This window comes from Cydia fagiglandana, chromosome 16, assembly GCF_963556715.1.
Source record: "Cydia fagiglandana chromosome 16, ilCydFagi1.1, whole genome shotgun sequence".
NCBI lineage: Eukaryota > Metazoa > Arthropoda > Insecta > Lepidoptera > Tortricidae > Cydia > Cydia fagiglandana.
Window position 1 is genome coordinate 1,556,627 of NC_085947.1, and position 27,427 is coordinate 1,584,053.

Here is a 27,427-nt window from a genome sequence, read left to right on the forward strand (position 1 = left end):
CGGATGCAGCAGCACACGTTCGACGTCACCAAGTATAAGGTACGGGAGACAGACAGAGAACGTCACTTTTGACACTGACACTGAATTGATATCCGATCTATGAGCAAATTTTTGACGTAACTCAAAGTTCGAATGGCCGTGTGTCTCAACTCTCAATCGTTACTACTGGATATACTCGTAATTGTTATAAGTTGACATTGGTCTGTGTGGCTATCATACAGCTACATTGTTTTCCATTAATGACGGATTAATGTATAATTTTACGACCGGTCTGGCCTAGTGGGTAGTGAAGCCGATGGTCCTGGATTCGAATCCCGGTAAGGGCATTTATTTGTGTATGAACACGAATATTTGTAAGATGTCCCCTAATATTTATTTATTTTCAGAAATATACTCCATTGTACTACGGGCTGTTCCCATTCGGCCTGTGCCTAATCTCAAGTGGCAGTGTCCTATACATCGACGGTATAGAGATTCCGCTGGCGGCCCGGGCGGTATACGCGTGCGCTTTAAGACTACTTTATGGACTCGGTGCTACTGTGCTTATCAGTGGCGCGGTCTTTAAGTTTGAAAGTAAGTTGGTAATCAATTAACGGCATCCTTTGCATCTCTCCCAATGCGTTAGCTTACTAAGCGTCCTTTGCATTTATCTCGTTATAGTCGCACCAAACAAAGTCTGCAGCGGATTTGATAGCCCACGCAGTGTAAGTGTTATGTATACGTCATAATTTCATAGAAGTTTGACGTTTAAAATGACACTTGCACTGCGTGGGCTATCAAAATCTCTGCAGATTTTTTACGGTCTGACTATACCTACCGTCCCTATCAGCTAGGTTACTAACCCGTCTTTGGTAAGACTTAACCGCCGATCGGGATACACTCACGCAAAGTAAGTTCGACGTACAGCTTTAGAAACAGGGGATGAGGCAAGCTGAAGGTACCCTAGCCGTTAATATGAACCCGACTGTCATGGAGCTGATCTGATGTTGGAGACAAGAAGGTGGCCATGGGAACTCTCCTATAAAACAACGCAAACTAATGTTTGAGGTTATTAGAATTGTTTCAATGAGTATTCCTTGTCTGTGGAAAGAATAGTACTGCCAGAGACAAAAGCTTGTACCAAAAATTTTTGCTAAAAAGTTATTTGTAATTTTTAACAAGCAGAAACGTCTGCGAACGATGCTATTAAGCTTACCGCGTGAGTTCAAGTATCACCCAGGACAGTAATTTTTCCACTTTTAAATTTATTCTAAGTTATTTGTAATACTTCAGATCTGTACCGCGGCGTGCTAGAGTGGCGTATCTGGGGCCCCCTGGGACGCCTGTCGTATGCCGCCTTCCTGGTGCATTTGAGCATCATCAGAACCGTGAGTGGCGCCTATGCTGTGTTGGCGTTCAGCTCCTTCAATCAGATGGTGAGTTACAACTATATCCTCTTGGGGTTCAATGTCCTAATAGTAGTACAAATTACCTCCAATGAAATTGAAATCTTAATGAAATGGAATAGAGTTTCTTTTATTTCGTTTCGTTCGATTTTAAAACAAAACAAATTCAACTCTATTTTCTAATACCGTTGATTCAAATTCGATTGCCAATTTTCCTTGTATGGTGGACCGCTAGAGGGTATAGTTGTACGGTTTTAAAATGTCGGAATCCATTTAAGAGATTACTTGCCGATGAATGGCATTATCTTTTGAGAACCAAACCGGTAATTACGTGTGCAAAATAAAATGCAATAAAAACAAAAGATACCATACAGATAACCACTTTACCGCTTGAAGAATAGAGTTAGAACGTACACTGACATCAGAATAATGTCTAAATGATGTCATTTAGTTATCGTGCACTTCTTATAGTAAATATATAATAATAATAGTATCATTATCATTCTCTTGCCCTTGTCCCATTCACTTGGAGCCGGCGCAGCGTGTCTTTCTCTTCCATACTTCTCTCTCGCCAGTCATCTTCATTCACTTGCGTTCGTTTCATATCATCTCTCACACGGTCCATCCACCTTTTCCTCAGTTTTCCTCTCCCGTTACTTCCCTCCACATTCATTCGTACCTTTCTCGTCATGACTTTCCATCCCTCCGTATCACATGCCCGTACCGGCCGTACCACGCTAGGCGATTCGCGCTTACTTTTTACACGACTGCCCAAACAAAAAGAGTGTATTGTTTTCAGGGTTCATGTTTGTATGTGAGTTTCTTTATTCCACCATAACTTCTGAATACCTCGACCGATTTAGATAAATGATATATCATTAGAATCCTTACGTCGTCCCGACTAACATAGGCTATGTGATGTCATAATAAAATCAATATGGCGGACATAATACATGATATTGCGTGATGTTTAGAAAAAAAAATCTTGCAAACCTATCGAGTGGGGCCTCAAAATGAAGAGCTTTGAAAGACGATTTAAAATATATATATGCAACATACGCGTTCAAGTCTTATTTTGGTAAAATAAGGATTCACAAAATGTGCTAAGAAAAATAAATCCTTCTATCTTACTTAATGAGCTATCAAATGAAAGGGTTTTTACCGCTGATCATAAAAGTATATATAAATCATATGGTATACCTAAGGTAAATACAGGAACTAAACACAAACATGTTCTAAATCGCGCTATTGAAATCTAAACGTGTGAACTTCTATTTAAGCGATGGGCTTCGAATAATTTCTGGCTTGTTGGATTCTTATGTTTCTTGTGAATAAAATTATACTTGCCTACTAAACCTACTTAACCCGCCTGCGAAAAAAATTGGTTTTGTTTTAACACGTGCATAGGTAGGTACCTACCAACTTCGATCATTTCTTCTTAACTTCCTACTAAACTAATTTTCATAATAGGGATACTGGGGGCCGATTTTTGAATTTCGATCACTCGATTTCGTCACTCGACAATCGGTCGAAAACGGCGAAATAATAATTTTTGAAATACGAGCGATAGAAATTGGGAATCGAGTGGTATTGACCACTCGTTTTCAATTCTATTGGTAGATTTTAAATGCCTAGTATTGGATATATTATTGTACGAAATACACGAAATCGAGCGGTCGAAGTTCAAAAATCGGCCCCCTGCAATCATCATCATTCATTTAAGAGTTAGACTTTTGTCGGTGGAGCGATTTCCATGTATGTCGGTCCTCTGCCTTCTCCTTGACAGCCTGATACGACACGACGTTGAGCTTTTCCTTTACTTGATCTATGTACGTTCTCCTTGGTCTCCCCCTCCGTCTTGTTGCCTCAACTTTCCCTTCAATGATATTTTTGATAAATTCGTCGTGTCGTAGCAGGTTCAATGCCCCCTGCAATGTTCTGCCGAATATGCAAGACTCTGCAAGAGTGATAGCGAAATTTCGATTTTCTTATTTCGCGGTAGAGCCCGAGATTGTGATGGATTGTAGTAATGGCGCCCCCTACGCCGAGTTTCGCGTAATATTCCCTATTGTAAGAAGTATCTATGTGACAATGTTTATACATATTATGTCTCTTCCTTCCTTCTCGAATGCTTCAAACCTTCCTTTATTCATTCCTAACCTAACTAGTAGTAGTAGACATTTGTCTAAATTCAAAAGCCGAAAATTAAATGTGAGCTCCGCGTAGGGTCCAAGGGCCAGAGCGCGCGCTTTTCGCAACTTTCCCCTAAGTAATATCTTAATTGTGAAGGCCAAAGGTCGAGCTGCAAAAGTGTTGTGTTCAAACACAGACCAATAGAACAAGTGTCTAGATGCGCAGGCCAAAGTCCGAGCTGGGGTAGGGTCGAAGGCCAGGATCGTCTGACAGGTGGAACTCACTTACTGCAATTTCCCCTAGTATAGCTGCAATCTCCCGTTTTTACACGACTGTCCAAATAAAAAGAGTGTATTGTTTTATAGCAATAAAAAGACAATGGCCCGAATCCGAGAAAGGCGCGTCTTTAGTATTCAAACAACAACATACCATCATCAATATCATCATCATTCACTTGGGGTCGGCGCAGCATGTCTTTCTCTTCCACACCTCTCTGTCGCCCGTCATTTCATCATTCACTTGCATTCGTTTCATATCATCTCTCACACAGTCCATCCACCTTTTCCTCGGTTTTCCTTTCCTCGTACTTCCCTCCACATTCATTCGTAATACCTTTCTCGTCACATGACTTTCATCCCTCCGCATCACAACAGCATACCATAATACAGACAATAATACGAGTATCTAATTACGAAGGCCGAAGGCCGCGAACCTCGCGTAGAGCTGAATGCCCGAAGCGTCCAAGAGAGGCGTACCTTTAGTAGGTATTAGTATTTAAACACAGAACAATGCAATGTTACAAGTGTCTAATGCGAAGCCCGTAAACCGAACTCCGCGTAAAGCCGAAGGTCCGGAGTGTCCGGTAGGTACATGCGCTATCCTCAATTTCCACTAGTATCTTAATTGGGAAGGCGCGATTCCACGCGACGCCGAAGACCGACCTGCGGGAGTTTAGTACCTACTCGTGGAACTCGGTTAGACATTTGAAGAAATTGCACCCGTGGGCCTTACGCAGAGCTCGGTCTTCAGTCTACGTATTTGGACACATGTACAATGGTTCTGTGTTTCACCGCTAACGTCCCGCAGCATGGCTTTCAACCTCGCGTAGAAGCGTGCTTCTCTTGAACGTTTTGGGCGTTCGGCCCTACGCAAAGCTCGGCCCTCAGCATCTAGTCTGTCGGGGCTACCTATCTATATTCGCCAGTTCATCATTTGTAAGTAGGTAGTAATTACTGCCACATAAAGATGTTAGCGTCGCGTAGACTGAATAATGAAATGCAATCTGACGCATATGATTGTAGTTCGATTTGTTGATAGCAACGTGCTATTTATTAGCCTAGGGCCATGTGCGTCCTGCTAAAGTCACATCGAAGGTAATTGAGTCAATAACTTTTTTTAGTGGGAGTTAAAGCTATGAGTCTTTACTGTGGACCTTCAAACCCTCATGGACATGTTAAAAACTTCCACTTCTTTTTAAGAAGCTATATGGGAAAATGTCAAATGTCCCATATCGTGAACACATTCACATATTATCCACAAAAAAGACGCCGGTATTCGGTGATTTTAATTAAAAGGTCCCAGTCCCAGGAGCTAATATCCACATAAAGAGAACTTTGTGGACAAACTAAATGGCCGGTAATTTTTATAAATAATAGTTTTAGTTCGTGTTGTCACTAAAATGAGTAAAATAAAATAAATTAATTAAAAAATTAACAACACGACTACTGAATTTTCAAGCGAACTGAAAAGCTAAAAATTATGTTAATTAATGTGTTAGTTACATAAGGGGTCATGCACATTTATAACCGTGACTGTAAGTAAGTACGTGTGCATTTAGTTTCGATTGCAGTCGGGGGACCTTTTGAATGAAAGAATGTAATAGGTAAATGAAGGTCCCCCGACTGTAATTGAAATTAAATGCACACGTACTTACTTACAGTCACGGTTATAAATGTGCATGACCCCTTATGTAACTAACACATTAATTAACATTATTTTTAGCTTTTCAGTTCGCTTGAAAATTCAGTAGTCGTGTTTTTAATTTTTTAATTAATTTATTTTATTCTCTAATATAATTAAGTAAAAACATTTTTTTTTCAGGTGATGATGTTTCTGGGCGTAATGTGCCTGTCATACTTAATCGCTGTTCCGCTATGGATGATGGTCGAAGCTCCCTTCTGCGAGCTTGTGAAGGTCTGCTTCTACCCTAAGAAGAAGAAACATAAGCCTGAATTGACAATACAGTGCGACGAAAAAAAGGACACCATTTGTATTAAATTATAAAAGAAATGTACCCCTAGTGGCCCTAGTCATAGAGAAATATAGTAAGAATAGAGTGCTCACTCCATACATGAGTTTTGATACCAAAACTACTTATTTTCGCAGTCGACATCTAGCATCGAGTAGCGGAATTATCGATACCGGTACTTGATACCAGAATTCTCTAGTGTCGTGACTCACGAAAATTGTATTAAACAAACAATTTACAACTAATATTAAAAGCAGAAGTTGATAATAGTTCCGCTATTCGATGCTAGATGTCGACTATGAAATAATAGTCTTTTTGGTACTAAAACTGTAATATGGAGTGAGCACTCTATGTATTTTTTTCCCTCTCATTTTGTATGAGCTTAGCGCGCTATTCAAAATCCCATGCAAAATGAGACTTAACGCAAACGCGTACGTCCGTCACGCTATCGAATGAAATGTACTGGAGGTTCTGAATGTTTTAGTTTTTACAAGCTTTTATTTAATGCTTCTTGTTGAAGTAGAAGTGGGAGTTGGAAGGGACCTCGGTGGACTTTCCCTGATCAGATCGGGGAAACCCTGAAGAAAGGCCAGGTCAAGATCACCCTAAACCGGCGAGCGTGTATATATGAGGAATGTTATGAAAGTGAAGGAAGCGAAAGAGGTATGTCAGGATCGTAGCAAGTGGAAATCCGTGGTCTCTGACTACCCCTCCGGGAAATAGGCGTGATTATATGTATGTACATATGTACCTATAGTACGAGTAGCCATACATTTCACGTGCTCCCCCCTGCAAATATCGGCAGACTGTTTTCTACAGAAATTTACAGAGAAGGAGTTTCCGGTAAAGTTACTAAAAATGCTCTAAGGATATACAGTGTGGAAAGATAAGTCGGGCCCTGGAGAGAAACTACCTTAAATCCTTAAACTGGCTCATTTTACTTGAAGGAGACATTCCTTTATTTTTAAAAAGAAATAAAACTGCATTCAAAGATTTTCTTAAACTCACTTGCCTCGCCCGGGACTCGAACCGACAAAAAAATCCAAAAAATAAAAACTCGTAATTGTATTGTACTAGTCGATACAGTTAATGTTAATGATAACATTTCTCCAAGAAACATTAGGTCTTACACTCGTCTGTCGAACAAAATATCCATAAAATCTAATATTTAGTACTCAAAATTTTTTTAGACAAGCCAAAAGAAGAAAAAAAGAAAAATTCTTTGAATGCAGTTTTGTTTCTTTTTAAAAATAAAGGATTGTCTCCTTTAACTAAAATGAGCCAGCTTAAGGATTTAAGGATATCTTTCCACCCTGTATAGATGCATAGTTAGTGATAAGTTATGTTATAGTTAGTTATACTATAATATACTGTATTATAGTAGAACTTGGATTAGTGACAAATGACTAAAGGTTATTTTATTTTATTTTGGATCTGTTATTCCTTTCCTATTAGTTTAATTGACGTAAATACATTTTCTTATTGTTACATTAAGGTCCACTTGCACCATTCCACTAACCCGGGCAGTGCCGGATTTAGACATTTGCCGCCCGTAGGCTATGCCGATTTTACCGCCCCTATCCGCCTCGCTTATAGGTTTTTTAAATTACTTTCCTATCAGAGGCGTTTAATTTTATAGTACAACACACCATAGTCATATTAAAATGCATATAAGGTGACGTCACTAATGTTACAATTTACGATAGATACAGATTTATATGGGCCGTTTTTGTCACTCTATGACGATGCGACCTCGTTATATTTGCCTGATCTGGTGTTATGGTGGGTACGGCTGGGTTTTTTGCCATTGAAAAACAAGGTGAGGAATTACCAATGCCTATGCATTGGCAGTCAGGCTGGATATAGCTAAGGAGTTCGGTCGGGTCTGGCATCGAGTCTGCTCGAGGGACTATTCTATACAAATGGATCGCTAGTTTTTTGTCCGGTAGACGCATATGAGCCGTATAGTAGACGGAAGCTGCTCCGATAGTGTGAACATAACCGCTGGTGTTTCACTAGGTTCTGTGCTATTAATGCTGCATATCAATGATAATCATTCATTGCTATGCAGATTGCAGATGACAGTAGGGATACGTATTACACAAGCCGTGCTAATATCCCTCATTCTGTGGTGCTGGAAAGTCATGAAAAGCTTGTATCTGATATCGAGAGCTCTCTATCCATCCTGAGTTTTGGCATGGGATCGGAAAAATTTAGTGAGATTCAATACCATGAACACACAAGAATCGAATCCCAAAGTTTGGGATAATCGTCGATTCTTATCGACAAGCTTTTCATGACTTTTCAGAGCCAAACTCACAATGTAGTCAGATGGTGGTCAGATAGGTCACAAAAAATGTAGATACCTAGTTAAATGAAAACGCGAGCGTAGCGAGCGCGAAATTTTTTCGAGAATATAGTAGGTATAGTGCGTCAAGCAAATCTTGTCAGTAGCAATGTAAAGCAAACTAAAGTAGGGCAACACTCAAAGAGTAGTATTGCGCTAAGAAAAGCAGCAATGTACAATGTACATCGAACCAAAACTTTTTTTCCGCTGAGCGCGCCCTGTTACGTACGTCAATTCAAATTGTCACTCGTGGATTCTCTATTGAAAATGTTTGAAACTGTTATTAAATGGTATGGACGGACAATTTAAAAGCGGTGTGTGGTGAATTTGAAGATCTCAAAATAAAATTAGAAGTGGAATATGCCGTTAACCAAGAATGTAATGAATAAAATCATTGCTTCAGCAGATAGATGTCCTATTGGATTTTAATATTTTATTAGATTTATCAGTTGGAACTGTAGGCATTGTAGGCACCTTAGCTTTGATTAAGCACAATTTTATTTAATATATTGGTATTTAATGGTGACACAGCAGAAATATCTCTTGAAATAGAATCGATTCAGAATGTAAACAAAGATGATGGCTGTCATTCGCGATCCACATTCCATAGATAAAACACAGATGACACGCGATTTTCGAATTATTCAAACACAGTGTTGCTAACCCGCGATTTTTCAAATTTGCCGCCGTTTGCTACTGACAAGATTTGCTTGACCCAGTATAGGTACATTTTTAGGGTTCCGTACTTCAAAAGGAAAAAAACGGAGCCCAGCATTATACTACCAGGACACAAGAATCGACGACCATCCCAAACTTACAATGTGGTCAGATGGGTCACAAATAATATGTAGGTACTTAAATGAAAACGCGAGCGTAGCGAGCGCGAAATTTTTTCGAGAAAATAGTAGGTACCTACATTTTTAGGGTTCCGTACTTCAAAAGGAAAAAACGGAACCCATATAGGGTCTTGACATGACAGAGTGCGGCAAAATCGACCATTAATGCTTGTTATTTAAATTTTACAAATACATTCTGGTCGACCCTATCTGAACGGCACGTACAATATTTTTTTGACCCAAATTTGCCGCCCCGTAAAATCTGCCGCCCTAGGCTTCAGCCTACTCAGCCTAGTGGTAAATACGGCACTGAACCCGGGGTTAACCGGTTAAACCTAGAGTTACCATGCTCACCAGTACAATTTGACAATGGGTTAACGGTTTAACCGTTTAGTGCTAGTGGGTTGGTGCAAGTGGGCCTTAATGAATATACATGTTTACCTGTATGTCATGTTATATTTGTGAGCATAAATATCAAATTTTGATTAAATGTTATGCACAATAAAATCTTGTTTATATTGTTTTACAAACTATGGAAGGCCCACTTTGCACCGTTCTACTAACCCGGGGTTAACCGGTTAAACCTGGAGTTGCCATGATTACCTACCCATACAATTTGACACTAGGTTAACGATCCGCTTAACTCCGGGTTAGTGGGGTGGTGCAAGTGGAAGTGTTTTTTTTTCATTAGTTCCTTCTTCCAAACTATCGGTATGTGATGAAGCCTCACATAGTTATTCAGTGTAAAATGATCTTCTTTTATATTCGGAAACGGTCACCGGGACAAGTGGCGTACTAGAAGAGAGGCCTATGCTCAGCAATGGGCGATAAAGGGCTGATATGATGATGATGATGATGAAACGGTCTTCACTCTCTTCACCATATTAACCTTAGTAAAACTATCTTCTAATTGCTGCTGATAAGAAAATTCGATGTCCTTGTCAGTTCCGTATCTTCGTTCTTCTGTTCATTGGGAGCTGGATAGAAGCAGACCTTCACCAGCTGACTGAAGGGCGCCTCGATCATCATCCAGCAGGGGAACGCCAGGATGTAGGTCGCGACCAGCTGCCCGAAGTATGTTAGGGCCTGGAACCATACGAATAGCTTTAGAGTAGACAATATTAGGTTATGACTTATGAGAGTAGGAGCAGGCGTGGCTCACTCCGCGATTTCGTCGCTTTGCTACAGATAGCTAAAAGTCCATCTGTTCGACCCCAATTTTGGGGTTTGCCATAAGCCGCGCGTGGCGCTGTCGCCACCTAGCGGCCATATCTGTGCTGATCGTGACAAACGCGTTTTCTTAGAGAGTTAGTCTTCTGTACCTAGTACTATTATTTATTCTGTGGTAGGAGTCAAACTTCTGCGCAAAGTGCGAAAGCCACCACATAAAAAATACGTTGATTGTGGCACTTTCACACTATATAGGTAGGTATCATGTTAATGTTTAGTGCAGAGTTAGTTTAGACGGACTCTTTTTGTTTAGATACTGGGTTATTTTTCATGATCCTGAAAACATATTAAACTTTCCCCATGGGACGAATTACCAAATTGCGAAAAAAATTCTAATGGACACCTTGTGAGGACCCAAAGTAGACAAGACGTATGGGCCCAGAGGTACCCATCTATATTTTACACGATTTTCATCTCAGTCTCATGGAAAACTTAGTCCAGTTTAACCATTTCATACATTTTTGACTTTCAAGATCATGACCCCAAAATCACAATATTGACGCAGTATATGTTCATATTATTTTCATATGTCATATTATTTTCTTTTCACCACGCCAGCTCGGAAAGGCTTACTTTACACTTCAAAAACTGTAGCAAAGTTGCATTTTATTCACATGTGAGTCAAAGTAATCAAATGCAAATTTTGAGTTGTTTTCTTGTGTTTGCTGGTAGAATTGACTTTTTACCCGACTACGGCAACGCAAAAGGAGGGTTATGATTTTGACCGGTATGTATGTGGGTATGTATGTATGTATGTTCATTTGTTCCCTCAGAACTTCTAAAGTACGCATTATAATTTGACAAACGATATGTCATTCGAATCGTCTTAATCGTCCGCTGGTTATAGGCTATATGACGTCACAAAAAAATGAACACGGCGCCCTCTAGAGGTCATAAAGTCACGAACCAAAAAAATAAAATAAAATAATGATGACGTGTTGTATATCATTTGAAAGAGCTCAATTAGCACATTTCAAATATATACATATTGTTAGCTTTTGCATCCGGCTTTGCTTACATGAACCCGATAAAACATTAATTTCTGTATCTAGCATAATATCGACACTCTGTACTATTTTAGGTTTTAAGTGAATAAAGATTATTCATCATTTTTCTTAGGCTAGGGTTTTTATAATATGAATATAAAAGTAAAATATAAAAACACTTACAAAACAATAAAAAATACATATAAACACATTATAAAAAACCTAACCTAGGGTGCCGCCAGCAGCGGGGCAAGGCCCAAGCTACCGGTGGTCAGGGCTGCAGAGAGAGGAACCGACGTACTATCCGCGCCGTGTCCAAGATCACCGCCTTCTGCATCTGTCCCTTGATCCAACCACCTAGCGAGAGTCTCTCGAGATGTTGGTCGAGACTCTTCGCTATTAAACCGTTCACTGAAACGACTATCGGGACAATGATCGTCGAATCAACATCCCACATGGCGGTTATCTCGTGAGCCAAGTCTAGGTACTTACTGGACTTGTCCTTCTCGGCTTTCACGAGATTATTAAAAGATTATTATTAATTTATCGGGTAGGTAATTCGAACTACGAATCTACAAGCGCTCTGGATTCTATCCGCGTATATCCCAATTAAGGCGATACAAGAAGATTTTTGCAAAAGAAATTTGTTTGGCCACTATCTATACATGGTGTTTTTTAATGATCTGCAATATTTTATAACGTAAATAGGCACAAAAGTCCAGATCAGCCAAAATGTAGGCAACAGAGTCGGGCGTAGCCCGACGTACGAGGTACGCTGTACGCGTTCCAAAGCCGGGCGCCGAAGGCGCCCTCACACTAAAAGTGTAGGGCGTAGTCCGACGTACGAAGCTCGCTGTACGCGTTCCAAAGCCGGGCGCCTAAGGCGCCCTCATACTAAAAGAGTCGGGCGTAGCCCGACGTACGAAGCTCGCAGTACGCGTTCCAAAGCCGGGCGCTGAAGGCGCCCTTATACTAAAAGAGTCGGGCGTAGCCCGACGTACGAGGTACGCTGTACGCGTTCCAAAGCCGGGTGCCGAAGGCGCCCTCACACTAAAAGAGTAGGGCGTAGCCCGACGTATGAAGCTCGCTGTACGCGTTCCAAAGCCGGGCGCCGAAGGCGCCCTCATACTAAAAGAGTCGGGCGTAGCCCGTCGTACGAGGTACGCTGTACGCGTTCCAAAGCCGGGCGCCGAAGACGCCCTCATACTAAAAGAGTCGGGCGTAGCCCGACGTACGAGGTACGCTGAACGCGTTCCAAAGCCGGGCGCCGAAAGCGCCCTTATACTAAAAGAGTCGGGCGTATCCCGACGTACGAGGTACGCTGTACGCGTTCCAAAGCCGGGCACCGAAGGCGCCCTTATACTAAAAGAGTCGGGCGTAGCCCGACGTACGAGGTACGCTGTACGCGTTCCAAAGCCGGGTGCCGAAGGCGCCCTCACACTAAAAGAGTAGGGCGTAGCCCGACGTATGAAGCTCGCTGTACGCGTTCCAAAGCCGGGCGCCGAAGGCGCCCTCATACTAAAAGAGTCGGGCGTAGCCCGACGTACGAGGTACGCTGTAGGCGTTTCAAAGCCGGGCGCCGAAGGCGCCCTCAAACTATAAGAGTCGGGCGTAGCCCGACGTACGAGGTACGCTGTACGCGTTGCAAAGCCGGGCGCCGAAGGCGTCCTCATACTTAAAGAGTCGGGCGTAGCCCGACGTACGAGACACGCTGTACGCGTTCCAAAGCCGGGCGCCTTCGGCGCCCTCATACTAAAAGAGTCGGGCGTAGCCCGACGTACGAGACACGCTGTACACGTTCCAAAGCCGGGCGTCTTCGGCGCCCTCATACTAAAAGAGTCGGGCGTAGCCCGACGTATGAGGCACGCTGTACGCATTCTAAAGCCGGGCGCCGAAAGCGCCTCCATGCCAAAGGATGGCGCAGCCCGATATATGCGGCGCTCTGCGTGCATTTCTGTACTGAAGACGCTCTCGCAAAAGTAAAGTAACTTCAAATAGTTAGTAACGAAGTCTTGACCCCAAAATTAATTAAATAAAAAATAAGTTCAAAAACTAAAACCCGACTACTGCAAATCGCGCTCTAAAAAGTATGAAACAAGATAGAATTCTTATCTGAAATTATTAAACAGGAAATATTATAAATATTATCATTTTTTTAATAAAAAAATACAACGTAATATAATTTACTACAATTTTTATATATTTACAGAAATATTCAAAGGTTCTCCGTGGTCGTATGCCACTTTACTTTAAAGTTTATAACCGTGGCATACGACCACAGAGATCCTTTGAATATCTCTGTAAATATATAAAAATTGTAGTAAATTATATTACGTTGTATTTTTTTATTAAAAAAATGATAACAATTATAACATTTCCTGTTTAATAATTTCAGATAAGAATTCTATCTTGTTTCATACTTTTTAGAGCGCGATTTGCAGTAGTCGGGTTTTAGTTTTTGAACTTATTTTTTTAAATGATGATTTTGGATGATACATATTTAATAACATGCATTTGGATTTCATTTAGTTTGATTTTGTTTGATATTTTACATTTAATATTTGTTTCGGGTTGGTGTGGTGAAAAAGTTTTTATTTCACTTAGAGGCAAATTTTGTTTAACCCTCGTGCTTTGAAACCCTCGCAACGCTCAAGATTCCATTTTTCGAACCAATCCCTACGCTCGTCGTTCAATTTTGAAATGTTTCGCTTGCTCGGGTATCAATATTAGCACGAGCGGTTAAACAACTTTGCCCCCTTGTAAAACAAATAACCATTGAATGGCTTATATATGTCGGCGGCCGATCGTAAGATCAGGCATATCGTGAAATTCCTAGGCATATCGTGAAACGTGAAAATCTTTGACTAGTTCCCTGAGTCGACGGAGCCCCGCTATTTCTGGGCAGTTTGCCCTTCGGGCATGTGCAGCAACCTAACGAACCTATCTTACCTATATATTGGTTTAATGTGACTATCCTCAAAACAATACACAGGAACATTACGATCTGCCTGATCTTATGATCGGCCGCACACGGCCGGACATATATAAACTATCTTTATTTTTAATGTTACCTAGCAGCTGCGGCGAAACCCGCGTTGTGGGTATGAGGTAAAATATAAAATAAAATTGACTTACGATTTGGAAGAAGCTGGCATGCAGCAGTGAGGTGTGGTTGGCCGCGTTGTAGCGTATCACAGACACGTGCACTAAGTAGGCGCAGTAGGATAGGTGCGCGAACACTGCCCAGCCGCGCCATTCCAACAGGCCGCGGTACACCGCTGGAACAAGAGGCAACACCTGCATTAATTATTGGAAAGAAGCTGGCGTGCAGCAGAGAGGTGTGGTTGGCCGCGCTGTAGCGTATCACAGACACGTGCACTAAGTGGGCGCAGTAGGATAGGTGCGCGAACACTGCCCAGCCGCGCAATTCCAACAGGCCGCGGTACACCGCTGGAACAAGAGGCAACACCTGCATTAATTATTGGAAAGAAGCTGGCGTGCAGCAGAGAGGTGTGGTTGGCCGCGCTGTAGCGTATCACAGACACGTGCACTAAGTGGGCGCAGTAGGATAGGTGCGCGAACACTGCCCAGCCGCGCCATTCCAGCAGGCCGCGGTACACCGCTGGAACAAGAGGCAACGTCTGCATAAAATATTTGAAAGAAGCTGGCGTGCAGCAGAGAGGTGTGGTTGGCAGCGCTGTACCGTATCACAGACACGTGCACTAAGTAGGCGCAGTAGGATAGGTGCGCGAACACTGCCCAGCCGCGCCATTCCATCAGGCCGCGGTACACCGCTGGAACAAGAGGCAACACCTGCATTAATTATTGGAAAGAAGCTGGCGTGCAGCAGAGAGGTGTGGTTGGCCGCGCTGTAGCGTATCACAGACACGTGCACTAAGTAGGCGCAGTAGGATAGGTGCGTGAACACTGCCCAGCCGCGCCATTCCAGCAGGCCGCGGTACACCGCTGGAACAAGAGGCAACGTCTGCATAAAATATTTGAAAGAAGCTGGCGTGCAGCAGAGAGGTGTGGTTGGCCGCGCTGTAGCGTATCACAGACACGTGCACTAAGTAGGCGCAGTAGGATACGTGCGCGAATACCGCCCAGCCGCGCCATTCCAGCAGGCCGCGGTACACCGCTGAAACAAGAGGCAACACCTGCATTAATTATTGGAAAGAAGCTGGCGTGCAGCAGAGAGGTGTGGTTGGCCGCGCTGTAGCGTATCACAGACACGTGCACTAAGTAGGCGCAATAGGATACGTGCGCGAACACTGCCCAGCCGCGCCATTCCAGCAGGCCACGGTAAAATCATCCCCCAAGGTGGTAAGAAAGGGGTTGAAAGTTTGTATGGAGATCAGATATTTTGTGAGTGCGGAATGCGGAACTTGAATCTTCGTATAAGGGCATAGGTACCTATTATGAGAATACAAGAAAAGTAATTTCAGCAACCAACATCAAAATCCACTTGACTTAAAACTTCATACATCTTGCTAAAAAAGAAAAGTACTTAATTTCAACATTGCTTGGATATGAAAATTATAGGTACTAAAGATGTAAAATGTTTAAGATAAGATTCCACGCGGACGAAGTCGCGGGCAACAGCTAGTTCCGACATATAACTGAAGAATTTTACCTACAATTCTTCTAAATCTTTGACAATTGTCACAAACTTCGCAGGAGAAATATCTGTTTTTTTCCGATATAATAAAGTTTTTTAAAATAATACAATGAAGGTGGCAAACAGGAATACGGCCCGCCCGATGGTAAGTGGTAATCGTAGCCCATGGATGCCTGTGACGTCAGCAATAGTGATTTTACAATTCGTCGCACCTGTCACCGATGTGAAATTGGGGCGTGTTTTTACTCCTTACATTAGGTATCATACCTCATCCACCTTAACATGGTTATCTTTGGGAAATGTCTCCACGAGAGTTTAGTCTTCTCCTCCCCCAGCAGCAGATTGAAGGCGAGCAGGAACCCCGACGTCAAGAAGAAGGTCTGCACGATCAGGTTCCCGTTGGCGAATACGTGGAACAGCGGGTTATAGTAGTTCTGTGAAGCAATACCACAGAATAACCTCCTAAGACCCAAGGTCCTACCTATAGTACCGTAAAACGGGGTGAGTAGGTTTCGCGGGGAGAGTTGGGTTATGAATGGGGAGAGAAGGTTTGAGAGGGGGGTGAGAAGGGATTTTAAGGCTACTGCTACTAAAATAATGTATTCCAATTTAAAATGGGGCTATAGTAATACGCATAATAAAAAAAAATCGATCCAACAATCTTCCAAAATCACCTTTGTATGAAAAACCCGCTCACCCCAAATACGAGGCACTACGGGGTGAGGTGGGTTTTCCTCTTTATCGTCAAAGTTATGAAATGAAACTACCCAAAATAAAATACAAACTAAAATACAAACGTCCGAACCACTTATTATATACCTACACCATTCAGTTTTCACATGTAAAAATAAAATTTTATCGAGGCTTGAAAGTCAAATTTCATTACTAGATCTAGGTTTTTCCGGTTTTTCTATAAATGATGGCTCACGTTAGACCGGGCCGTGTCCGGGCCGGAGCTTCCGGGGCATCGTTTTCTATGGAAAGCATCACGTGATCACCTGTCATGCCATAGAAAAGTAAGCGCCGGAAGCTCCGACCCGGACACGGCCCGGTCTAACGTGAGTCATCCTTTATGTATAATGGTGAGATTAGAACAAAATTGTTGCTTATATGCAGACAGTAACGTATTTTCTTACCAACTCTGTGAAATGTGGGTTGTTTGAAGAAATGAGCGCCGTGATAGGAGAGTGGCCGAAAACCACAAGGAACGTCGTCAATGATCTGAAAATATAAAAATATTTTACAAACTTTATTACTCAATTTATATTTTATTCATATTATTAATTTAATGGCAAGAGAAAGATACTCTGAAGAAATTTCAACTGCAGCGGAGCCTTATGTACCCTCCCCCTTATATAAATATATAAATAAATATCCCCTTAATAAATTACTCGTAATATTTGGCCTCGTAATCGTCTAGTTAACAGTTAGAACCCCTCGAAGTGGACCGCGGAAACCTAGATCCTTTAATGAGTAATGCTTATTTTGGACTCTGTTTTATTTTATTATTACCTAGTTCATGAAATAAAGATTTTATTACTGAGAGTATTATTTATTATGTTATTAAAGAACATTTTCAGGAATATTTTATTAAGTTATTGTCGCAGCATATTCAACGTGTTCTAAGGTAAAATATAAATGGTATTGCTAAAAATATTAGAATGGTATGGCATGCAGTATATAAAATATTAGGAAAGTTATATATTCTTGATAAAATGAGTTTAAAAATTTAGTTGGTAAAAACCTGCCACGCCTATTAAGCCTTCGGGATAACATATAAGTAGCATTCCTGGGATAAGCCCATTTACACCCTAACTTTTCAAGATTATAAATTAACTACCAGCTTCTTGCGAAAATGCTACTCATATGCCCGATGCAGGAAAGAAGGCTCTTAGTCCAGTCAACAAGGTTAGACGGAACACCTACCCTAACTTGTTAGCCAGACGGGCTTTTACCAACACTTCGGAACTTATGCATATCTAGATGACTATGAAGAGAAGTGCCAAATATTCATCAGTCATCAAAATTAATCTTTTTTACATTCAAAAGCTAAGGGATATTAATCCCATTTCCATTCCCCAAACTAAATATAAGCTGTATTTCTGGTCTCTTAGTAGTATAAACAAAGTACTAAATTTATTATGAAAACTGAAAACGAATTATGAATATCAAAATGAGTATTATTCCACTCAAAGTATCCTCTGGTTTACTCTTGCCTACCAAAGGTTCCCTAAAACAGCTATTCTTTGATATTCCATCTCAGAATAGACTGCATTTCCTAACAACTCAATTTGATATTTTAGAATTTGTTTTATAAATACCTTAAAAATCCGATTATATTACTCAGTACTTCATCTCTACTCCAGACGACCAGAATTTTAATAGAAAAATAGAGAATACCCTTTTACTCAGTTAAATTATAAGTTCATGAAGAAAACATATTCGAAAGTTATAAATGGAGAAATATCAGCCGTTTCAATCTTAGACCCTAAATCTCTAAAGAAACCCTAATTCCCTAGTAATAGTGTGCGATTCTACCCTATTAATCCTATCCTCGGTCCCTACTGTAGTATAACCAAAGCACAGTTCGTACTTACCATTGACCCTGGTACTTTGGAATATACGCAAGTGTGTCCCTATTAGATATAAGCTAAGCATTCGGCGAGTGACTCCGAGATTGCAACCTATCAACTCGAGTTATTGCCCCCCTCCATGGCGTTTTGCACAAAGGCAGGGATGCAACATGGATAGGGCAGGTCCCTATTGTGTATATAATTGGAATAAATAAATATATTTAAAATACAAAGCCTTCGAATACTGTAGATTTCAAGCAAGCCCAGGTTACCCCGGATGGCGCACACGTGACGCCCTTGCTATTCATCTACAGCTGGACATCGAAAAGCTAGGGAGGGAGACGTTTTAAGTCTGCTATGTTGATAAAAAGCAGACCCCAAGACAACCCTCATCTTGGAACAAAATAGACCTCCTTCCATCCGCTGTTTGTCACCGTTAGGATAGCAGATGAAAGGCTAGACTAAACTGTATGTCTAGGCACTGATTTGGTTTTGAATCAAATGAAAAATAAAAATTAGGAGCCTTCAGATATAGAATCAAGTAAACATTTTCCAAACAACTACATTTCTATTGAAAACTCCTATAGAAAACTATTAGCAAAGTGGACACACTCTATCCAATGATATCTAAGTTCAAACATAACAGAAACACATATTTCCGCCATGCCAAAACAAAGACACAATTCCAAGTTCTACTCTATGAGATTTGGGACTTGCGTCTTAATCTCGATAAAGCTAAGCACTCAGAACAAAATGGACAGAGCTTCCCCACTACTCACCAATAATTTCCGCGTACTATGCAAAAACCAAAGTCAGTTGTCGGTCCGGACGCTAGTCAAAGACTAATTCGCATCGCCCCTCTTCAATCCTTTTATACTATTATTCTTGTCGTCAGTGACGACAAAAGTGTCTTCAGTGAAGACAAAAATGTCGTCAATGAAGACAACCCATTGTCCAAGGTCATTCACCCTGTCTTCACCGAAGACAAAAGTGTCGTCAGTGACGACAAAAATGACCTTGGCAAGGACAAAACTGTCGTCAGCGAAGACAACCCATTGTTCTCGGTCATTCACCCTGTCTTCAGTGAAGACAAACCACCGTCCCTTAATATGCCCACTTACCTTACCGAAATATAAGTCTTACATACTTTACTTAAAGCTTAAAACCGTTTAACGCCGACTCTCGACATGTTTTTGCACGTAGTTCCTATGTCTCATACTTTAAGGTTTACTCTTGATTAACCATGATGACCTTAATCGGTGCCATATATGATTTTCTTACTTAAACCTTATGTCCTACATGTTAAGATCCATAATAAAATGCTGATGAGGGTAGTTTTAAATCGTATTTACGTACGCGCATGCACAACCAAAGTATGTTTGAGTTAAGATTTTTCCCATTATGATTCCAAATATTACGTTCATACTGAAGTATTTCGTATTTTCCTCCATAATAATGTTTATTTTCTTTTAAACATATAAAAGAAATTAATTATTTAATTATTGTAATCTTTTATCTACCTCACGCTTTTTGAATTTTACAGTTTAAAATGTTACCTAGATGGCTCCTCGCACACAACTGTCAATGATGTCAATGTCATCCTTATGTCAACAAAAAATATGTTGTTTATTTTCTCTAATAGATTCTTGCTGTTATCTTGTCTTTCTATGAAGTTGTTTAGTAATTAATTTAATAGTGGATACATGTGATAAAGACTAGACCGTGAAACCAAGTAATTTAAGCTTCCATTGCCTCGAATATTCAATAAAATCATGAGAAAAGTACTGGAGTACTTAGGAACTACCTGGAAAGTTTCCTTTAACTGCTGAAAATGTAAGTTTTATATTGAGATATTAGTTTTAATACTGTATTTTAGGCATAGGGCCAGTCACACTTAGGGTCCGGTTTTTCCATTTTTGGGTGCATTTAGTTAAGTATATTATGTGATGAAATATTTTTAATGCTGACTGGCTTCTTTCTTTCTTAGCAATCTCCGTCTCCTTAAAACCATATTTTTTGAGTCGTCTTGGTAAATCCTTGTGATCAGGTTTACCTACGTTCTGCGCACGCCTTTCTTCATAACTTTTAAGATCAAGTTCTTTTTCTTCTTCCTCGCCTTATTTCGGCATTTGGCAACGGCTCATGGGAGCCTAGGGTCCACTTGACAACAGCTAATCCAAAGAATTGACGTAGGCATTCGTTTTTACGAAAGCGACAGCCATCTGGCCTTCCAACCCAGAGGGTAAACTAGAAACTTTATTGGGATTAGCCCGATTTCCTCACGATGTTTTCCTTCACCGAAAAGCAACTGGTAAACATCAAATGATAAGTTGTTCCACTGATTTGATGAGGATGCTGAGATGGGCTGGTGGAGTAACGCTGTTGGATCATGTTAAGATGAAACAGGAGCTGAGTTTTCAATATTTTAGATAAATATACCCGTCTCGCTAACGGAAGCGGCTTCTAAAACTAGTGCGATAAGGACAAGGCGAAAATCCTGCGTAAAAATCTCAAAAATCGAGGTTTCGTACTCGACTGTTTCCTCCTCCAAAACTTAACCAATTCTAACCAAACTTGGAAATCTAAATGATTATAAAATTATCTGTGTCGGACCGTTTTGCTTTTTTGGCTAATTGATATTAGTTTTGAATACTACGCTTCTCATTGCAGCATAGTCAATTAGGCCATTTTGGCCATTTTTGAAGGGCTATAATAGCGCCTTAAAAATCAAAAAAAGCACAACGGTCCGACACAGATATTGACAATATTAATCTGTGTTGAAAAAAGCATCAAAACCCTCGGAGGAGACAGTCGAGTACGTTTGTATGGAGAAATGACCACTCCTGTTGGCTAGAGGCAGTTTCAGAGTAAGGCCAATCGAAGATAAACTCACCGAAAATCGACTCCGATGGTATGGCCACGTCATGAGACGCACACCAGACCACATGACGAGAAAGGTGCTAGAGATGAGTGAGAAGCCTAGTGGTCGCGGGAGGCCCAAGACAAATGGCCGGATGTCTTGTAAAAAAATCTAAAAACACAAAGAATACGTACCACCAGAGACGACCCAGGACAGACCCTCCTGGCGATGCCATATTAAGGAGAGCCGACCCCAAGTAAATGGGATAAGGCTAGGAAGAAGAAGAAGTTGTTCCACTCACTTGACACCGTTAAACATGTTAAGCCGCCGTCGCCGGGGCTCCGGTCCTTCCCCCGGCGGCGCCCGCAGACGCTCCCAGTTTAGTTTCGCAGAGAAACACAGAAGAACCCGTCCGACTGCAAAAATAAATTTGGATAGCATCGTTATGACACGACTCAAATATTAATAATTTTCATATTATCAAGCTGTATTGAAACACTTCATTCGAAGTTTTCATTATGAATTAACTTTATTATTAATTTCACATCAAAAGAAAATGTTAATGCATTTTTTTTTTGGAGACGCAATACATCTTCGTAGATAATGACTGTATTATAGATATTCAAGATGCAAATTATGTCGAGTTTCATTTAGTCAACCAATAAATTTCCTCTGGGACCCGATTCTTAAAAATAAAATGCGTCCGTCTGTCCTTGAGTTTATTAAATAAGCAAAAAATAAAATAGGTCGGCGATCCGGATGCGGACTGCTGTCCGCCATTTGGTGACCCCTGTTAAAACCGGACCTGGTAGACCGTATTTCGCATCGGTCTATTCAGCCACCAGTGCAATGTTTATCAAAAACTTGTAACTTTAATACAAGTGGAAGTCCCTTACTGACAGCTTTTGTTAGAAAGGGACTTCTACTTGTATTACAAGTTACAAGCTTTTGATAAACAGGGAACAGGTGGCTCTCCGGTTTTACATAATATACTCTTATCGTCTGAAATAGACACCAAGGCCATTGATGGTGAAGAAGGAAAATTAAAATAAATCTACATAAATTAATCAGCTTTTCGTAATCAAGTCGTTGAACCGTCGACCGGTTGTATGGATCGTAAACATGGCACTAAAAAAGGAAAATATAAAAAAAAAATATCTTACCTAAAGACTTCTGCGGGATAAAACATAAATCGTACAACGTTCCAAGAATATTAAGAATCAGAATGGCTACAAAAACTGTAGCCACAATAATGTCCCCGGTGTCTATGGGGATGGTTGCACCGAACTCGGTGCAGTAGACCTGGTCTTCCACCAGCCGCGCTTGGAGCTGGTGGGTCTGCTGGAGCGAGAAGTTGAGGCAGGCCTCGAGGGCCTCGCGGACTGTGTGGTTGCCGAGGTACTGCCGACATTTCTTCGTCACGCAGATGCCCCAATGTATTAAATTGTGGTCGTAATGTGTGATGTTGCTAGCTGAATATTCCTGAAACAACATGAGGTTTAGAATAGTTAGAAGTGAAGGTTCCATCGCCCTGTAAACTGCACTGTAAACTGTACATCGGTGGACCTTATGCCTTTTGTAGGTCCACCGATGTGTAGTTGAGTGTAGCTGTTTGTTCATGATAATTGCAAGCTCTCTTAACAACTATGTGTGCGTTTAACGACTATGTGTGCGTTTAACGACTATGAGCTAAAAGGAGCCATCGAAATCATCATTTTAGTCTCTTGACATCCAGTGCTGAGCATAAGCCTCTTTTCGTTAACTCTACTTATCTCGGTCCTGGGCCAATCTAATCTCTTCTAGGTCGCGATCTTCCGAATGTCGTCCACCCAACGAGCTAACGGACGTCAGGAGTTGGCGCAGGTAAAAAGGAAGAAGAAAGAAAGGAGTTAAAAGGTTTTTTATTTCATTCTCCTGATTCGTTGAGAAGTCTTTAATCACGACTCGTGATGGAGCGAAGGAGTTCATAACTATAATACCTCTAGCAAGAATGACTCTTGCCATTTTTATACAGTAGACGAGCCAACTATCAACAAGTGGTCGGTCAAGAAGTATACTTGTATGATATGAAGCAATTCGCTGCTGGCGTTGGCAGTCAGCCTGGCGGTGACGTAGCAGTAGCGGTCACCTGGCCCGCGCAGGCACGGGTAGAACTCGTCCAACTTGAACAATGGCGGCAGACGGTCGACTTACTTGTATGACTTGAAGCAGTTCGCTGCTGGCGTTGGCAGTCAGCCTGGCGGTGACGTAGCAGTAGCGGTCACCGGGCGCGCGCAGGCACGGGTAGAACTCGTCCAACTTGAATAATGGCGGCAAACGATCGTATTCTGTTTCTGCAACAATAATAGAGGAATTTAGGTTGTAGAATGACCATCGCTGAATTAAATTAGAGTCAAGTCCTGACGTTATCCGTTTCGGGTAGTAATTTTTTTGTTAAACCAGAATTATCTTCAGGGTGGTCTCATGATCTGTTGATGGGATTCATGAGGAATTAAAGGTGCCTTTTTTAATGCATAGGTATATGCTGAGCCAATTGCCTACTCTGAGGGCTGACAGGTCTTTTACGGCATAGTCCAATTGCTGTCAGCTAACAGTAGCTTATATTCAGACGCCGCTGCTAGAGCAGACAAAGCCCTAAAATACCATCCATCCATTTATTTGTTTCAATATAGATACCTTCAAAACTCAATCCATTTATTTGTTTCAATATAGATACCTTCAACTCAAAACAGCCGTTATTAGTTACGACATATTAGAGGCTGTGATACTAAATAAATAGACCTTTAGACTGTAGGGGACAACATACGTAACTCGTACGAAAGAAATTTTGCCCAAGTTAAAACGGTTTGCTCTCGCTCGGTCAATTAGGGTAAACATACTAGTGCTCGACATGCTAATGCCCAATAGATGACACCGTGCTGTCACCTCTATTGACAATGACTTAAGTTTCAAGACATGTACTGAAACCGCGTCGAGCACCAGTACGTTTACTTACCAACACAAAATTACCATTCAAATAGTAGATAATTCCTGATGTCTGTTGCATGAACATGACACACACGAAAAACACTATTGAAAATTTCATGTTCACAAATTGGTTAAACAATAATCACTTTTTCAAAAAGGTTATTTTGCATTTCTTTCATTTATGTATAATTCGGATATATTTTAGTAATTATGCAATATAACTAAGTACCAATCGAAAACTCACATCGTATGGAAATGAGCAAAAAAGCCAACTTTGTTGCCTAGCTCGCTTGTTTGGCTAGCATGACCCGACAAAAATGAGTCGTATAATTTTATAGCCGTCAACATAATTCATATTATACGAGAAAAATTGACTAAAAACCGTCCCAGAAACCGAGGACCGCTTTTTGATCACCTGTGGCCAAATTCATTCTTTCGGGGCGATTATTTCCAAAAATGTTATTTTTTATGAAAAATTGGTTTTTTGAACATTACCACTTTTCGTGCAAGGGAAGTAAAATTATAAATACATTCAAATATATTTATACAACTAAGTACCTATACCAAATCGCAGGTTTCTAACATCAATGATCACAGAGCAAAGCCATGGACAGACAGACGGACAGACAGTTGACTACGGAACTCTAAAAAACAGGCACTTGAAATTGATCTTTAAACGTTTTTTTTTTAATCCTTATATTCCTGAAAAAACGAAAAATAGCCAAAATTTTAATAATAGTTTAAGTATTTAAATCTTCAATTTAGTAGTATATCAGTTAAATTTATGTTTCATTGCCAAGGGACTTAGATAAGTGGAATAGAATGTATATTAGTTAACTTACATTAAAATAACTATGACTCTAGAAAAAAAAATCAGAAAAAATCTATGAAAAACGCACAGTTATTAAAAACGATCATGCTAGCGTCCAATGAAAAACTCGCGACTTTTCTCGTCTAAAAACAACTTTAAAACTTGTTTTTGTCTCAGTCTTTTACAACATAGTATAGCATCATAATAAGCAGCATAGTTGTATATTTTTATTTTAATAGTATAATGTTCAAGGTACTTGAGGTCACAAGTCGCCTTGTAGATATAGTTAGGTGCTATCAGGGCTATAACCGCGAAAATAGAAGTTCGCAAATTGCGGGCATTTTTCTCTGTCACTCTAATTACGCCTTCATTGGAGTAAAAGAGAAAAATCCCCGCAATTTGCGAATTTTGGTTTTCGCGGTAGCCCCTCAGATATATCGGAGCGGCCGAGGTGTTCACATATTTAAACAAAAGAGTAAATAATTTTTTTCTTGTCACCCGTTGCCATGGTTACGTTCCCCTAGGTCACTTTGTAAAACCTGATTTTGGCATTTAAGTTCACCAAACTCTAGTTTTTGTACAACTTTTTAAGCTAAGCTACTACGGTATGCAGGGCACTATAAAGAAAAAAAATTTAGACATGTTTTCTTGATTTTTTTACCAAGCCAGTTGTAATCTTTTAAGGTTTACCTAAGAGCATTGCCCTTGTAAATATAGTCTAATTTACGTACGTACGAACGTTTTATGAAGAAAGTGTATCGCAAAGGGTCTAGAACGCAAAATGCCTACTTTTTATATCACCACATTTTACATAGGTAGGTTAGGTTCGTTAGATATCTTCAAAAACCGGGCAAGTGCGAGACGGACTCGCGCACGAAGGGTTCCGTACCATAATGCAAAAAAAAAAACAAAAAAAAGCAAAAAAAAAACGGTCACCCATCCAAGTACTGACCACTCCCGACGTTGCTTAACTTTGGTCAAAAATCACGTTTGTTGTATGGGAGCCCCATTTATATCTTTATTTTATTCTGTTTTTAGTATTTGTTGTTATAGCGGCAAAAGAAATAAGTACATCATCTGTGAAAATTTCAACTGTCTAGCTATCACGGTTCGTGAGATACAGCCTGGTGACAGACGGACGGAAGGACGGACGAACGGACGGACGGACAGCGAAGTCTTAGTAATAGGGTCCCGTTTTACCCTTCGGGTACGGAACCCTAAAAACAGCCAAAAATAGGAGCCCCGCGGAAGCGGGGCTCCGTCGACATCGCTATAAAGTTAAGATAAAACGGAAAAAATAATTCGGGCATTTTGCGTTCTAGACCGTATGCAATGTAGACTAATAATTTATTTCGCTTTTAATGAACTGTGACGCGGTGGGCAAATTTATGTTAGCAAAGTTTTATAATTTTACGGTATCAATTTTTGTAGGCAATTTGCCCTTAATTAAAATATCAAAATAAATCCTGCACTTTTTGTTAGCTCCCTCTTAAATGCGAATTTTAATGTGACGGAACAGGAACACCAAATGGATAAACAATTTTTTTTTTATTCGTCTTTTCTGGACAGCCTAAGACCAAAGGCCATACTGCCTAGTCTTCAGTGAAATAAAATGTTAAGGGGCCCACTGATTAACAGTCCGCCGGATGGTATCGGCCAGTGGTTCGGAACTATCAAAATTTTGTTCTAACTGACAGGCCGATACCGTCCTGCGGACTGTTAATCAGTGGGCACCTTTATAGTTTATCTGTGAACTGGTTTACGGGGATTACCTCTTAAATATATACCTATATTATTACATTATATTTTACTATCAGAAATTTGGACTTTGGAGGTAATTATGGTTATTAATGTATTCTAATAACATTTATTCGATAGAATTAGAAACGTAGCAAATACCAGGGCTCGGAACCGGTTTTTTTAATCCCAACATAGCCCAATATGTTTTAAATAATTTTATGCTTTTTCCATAGGACTGAATCATGTATTTAGGTAACGACTTATTATTAAATTGACCCATCAAAAATGAAATAATAAACCAATAAACGAAAAAGAACGTAATAATACCGGTATTTTTTGTATGAAGAAAAAACTGGTTGTAAGCCTTGGCAACCTACCACAATTTTGGCATTGGAGGCTAGCATGATATTTGAATTGAATTGAATTGAAATTATTTATTTCAGGCATAGAACCCAGTGTTAGTACAAAATATATAATTTAACTACCTATATTTACGTTAGTATGTATATATGTATATGTATGTTATTTGTTGACAATATATTTTTTATTTATTTGTTTGACATTAAAATTGGTTATTTATTCGGTTAGTAACTGTTTTATTATATTAAAATCAAGGTTCGGATAATGTCTCAGGATTAGATATAAGGTAACATAAGTTACCATAGGTTATGTTGTAGTCGGTTTGAAAAACAT

General features: G+C 40.4%; 1 protein-coding gene across 1 annotated transcript; it reads left to right on the forward strand.

The window, feature by feature from the left end:
• The first annotated feature begins 3 nt into the window (after positions 1-3).
• On the forward strand, positions 4-5,802 carry LOC134672193 (O-acyltransferase like protein-like). The gene is made up of 4 exons (XM_063530094.1): positions 4-39; positions 387-573; positions 1,273-1,415; positions 5,619-5,802. Exons 1-4 carry the CDS (start codon positions 4-6, stop codon positions 5,799-5,801), a joined length of 549 nt encoding a protein of 182 aa, XP_063386164.1. The 3' UTR covers position 5,802.
• Positions 5,803-27,427: the final 21,625 nt, after the last annotated feature.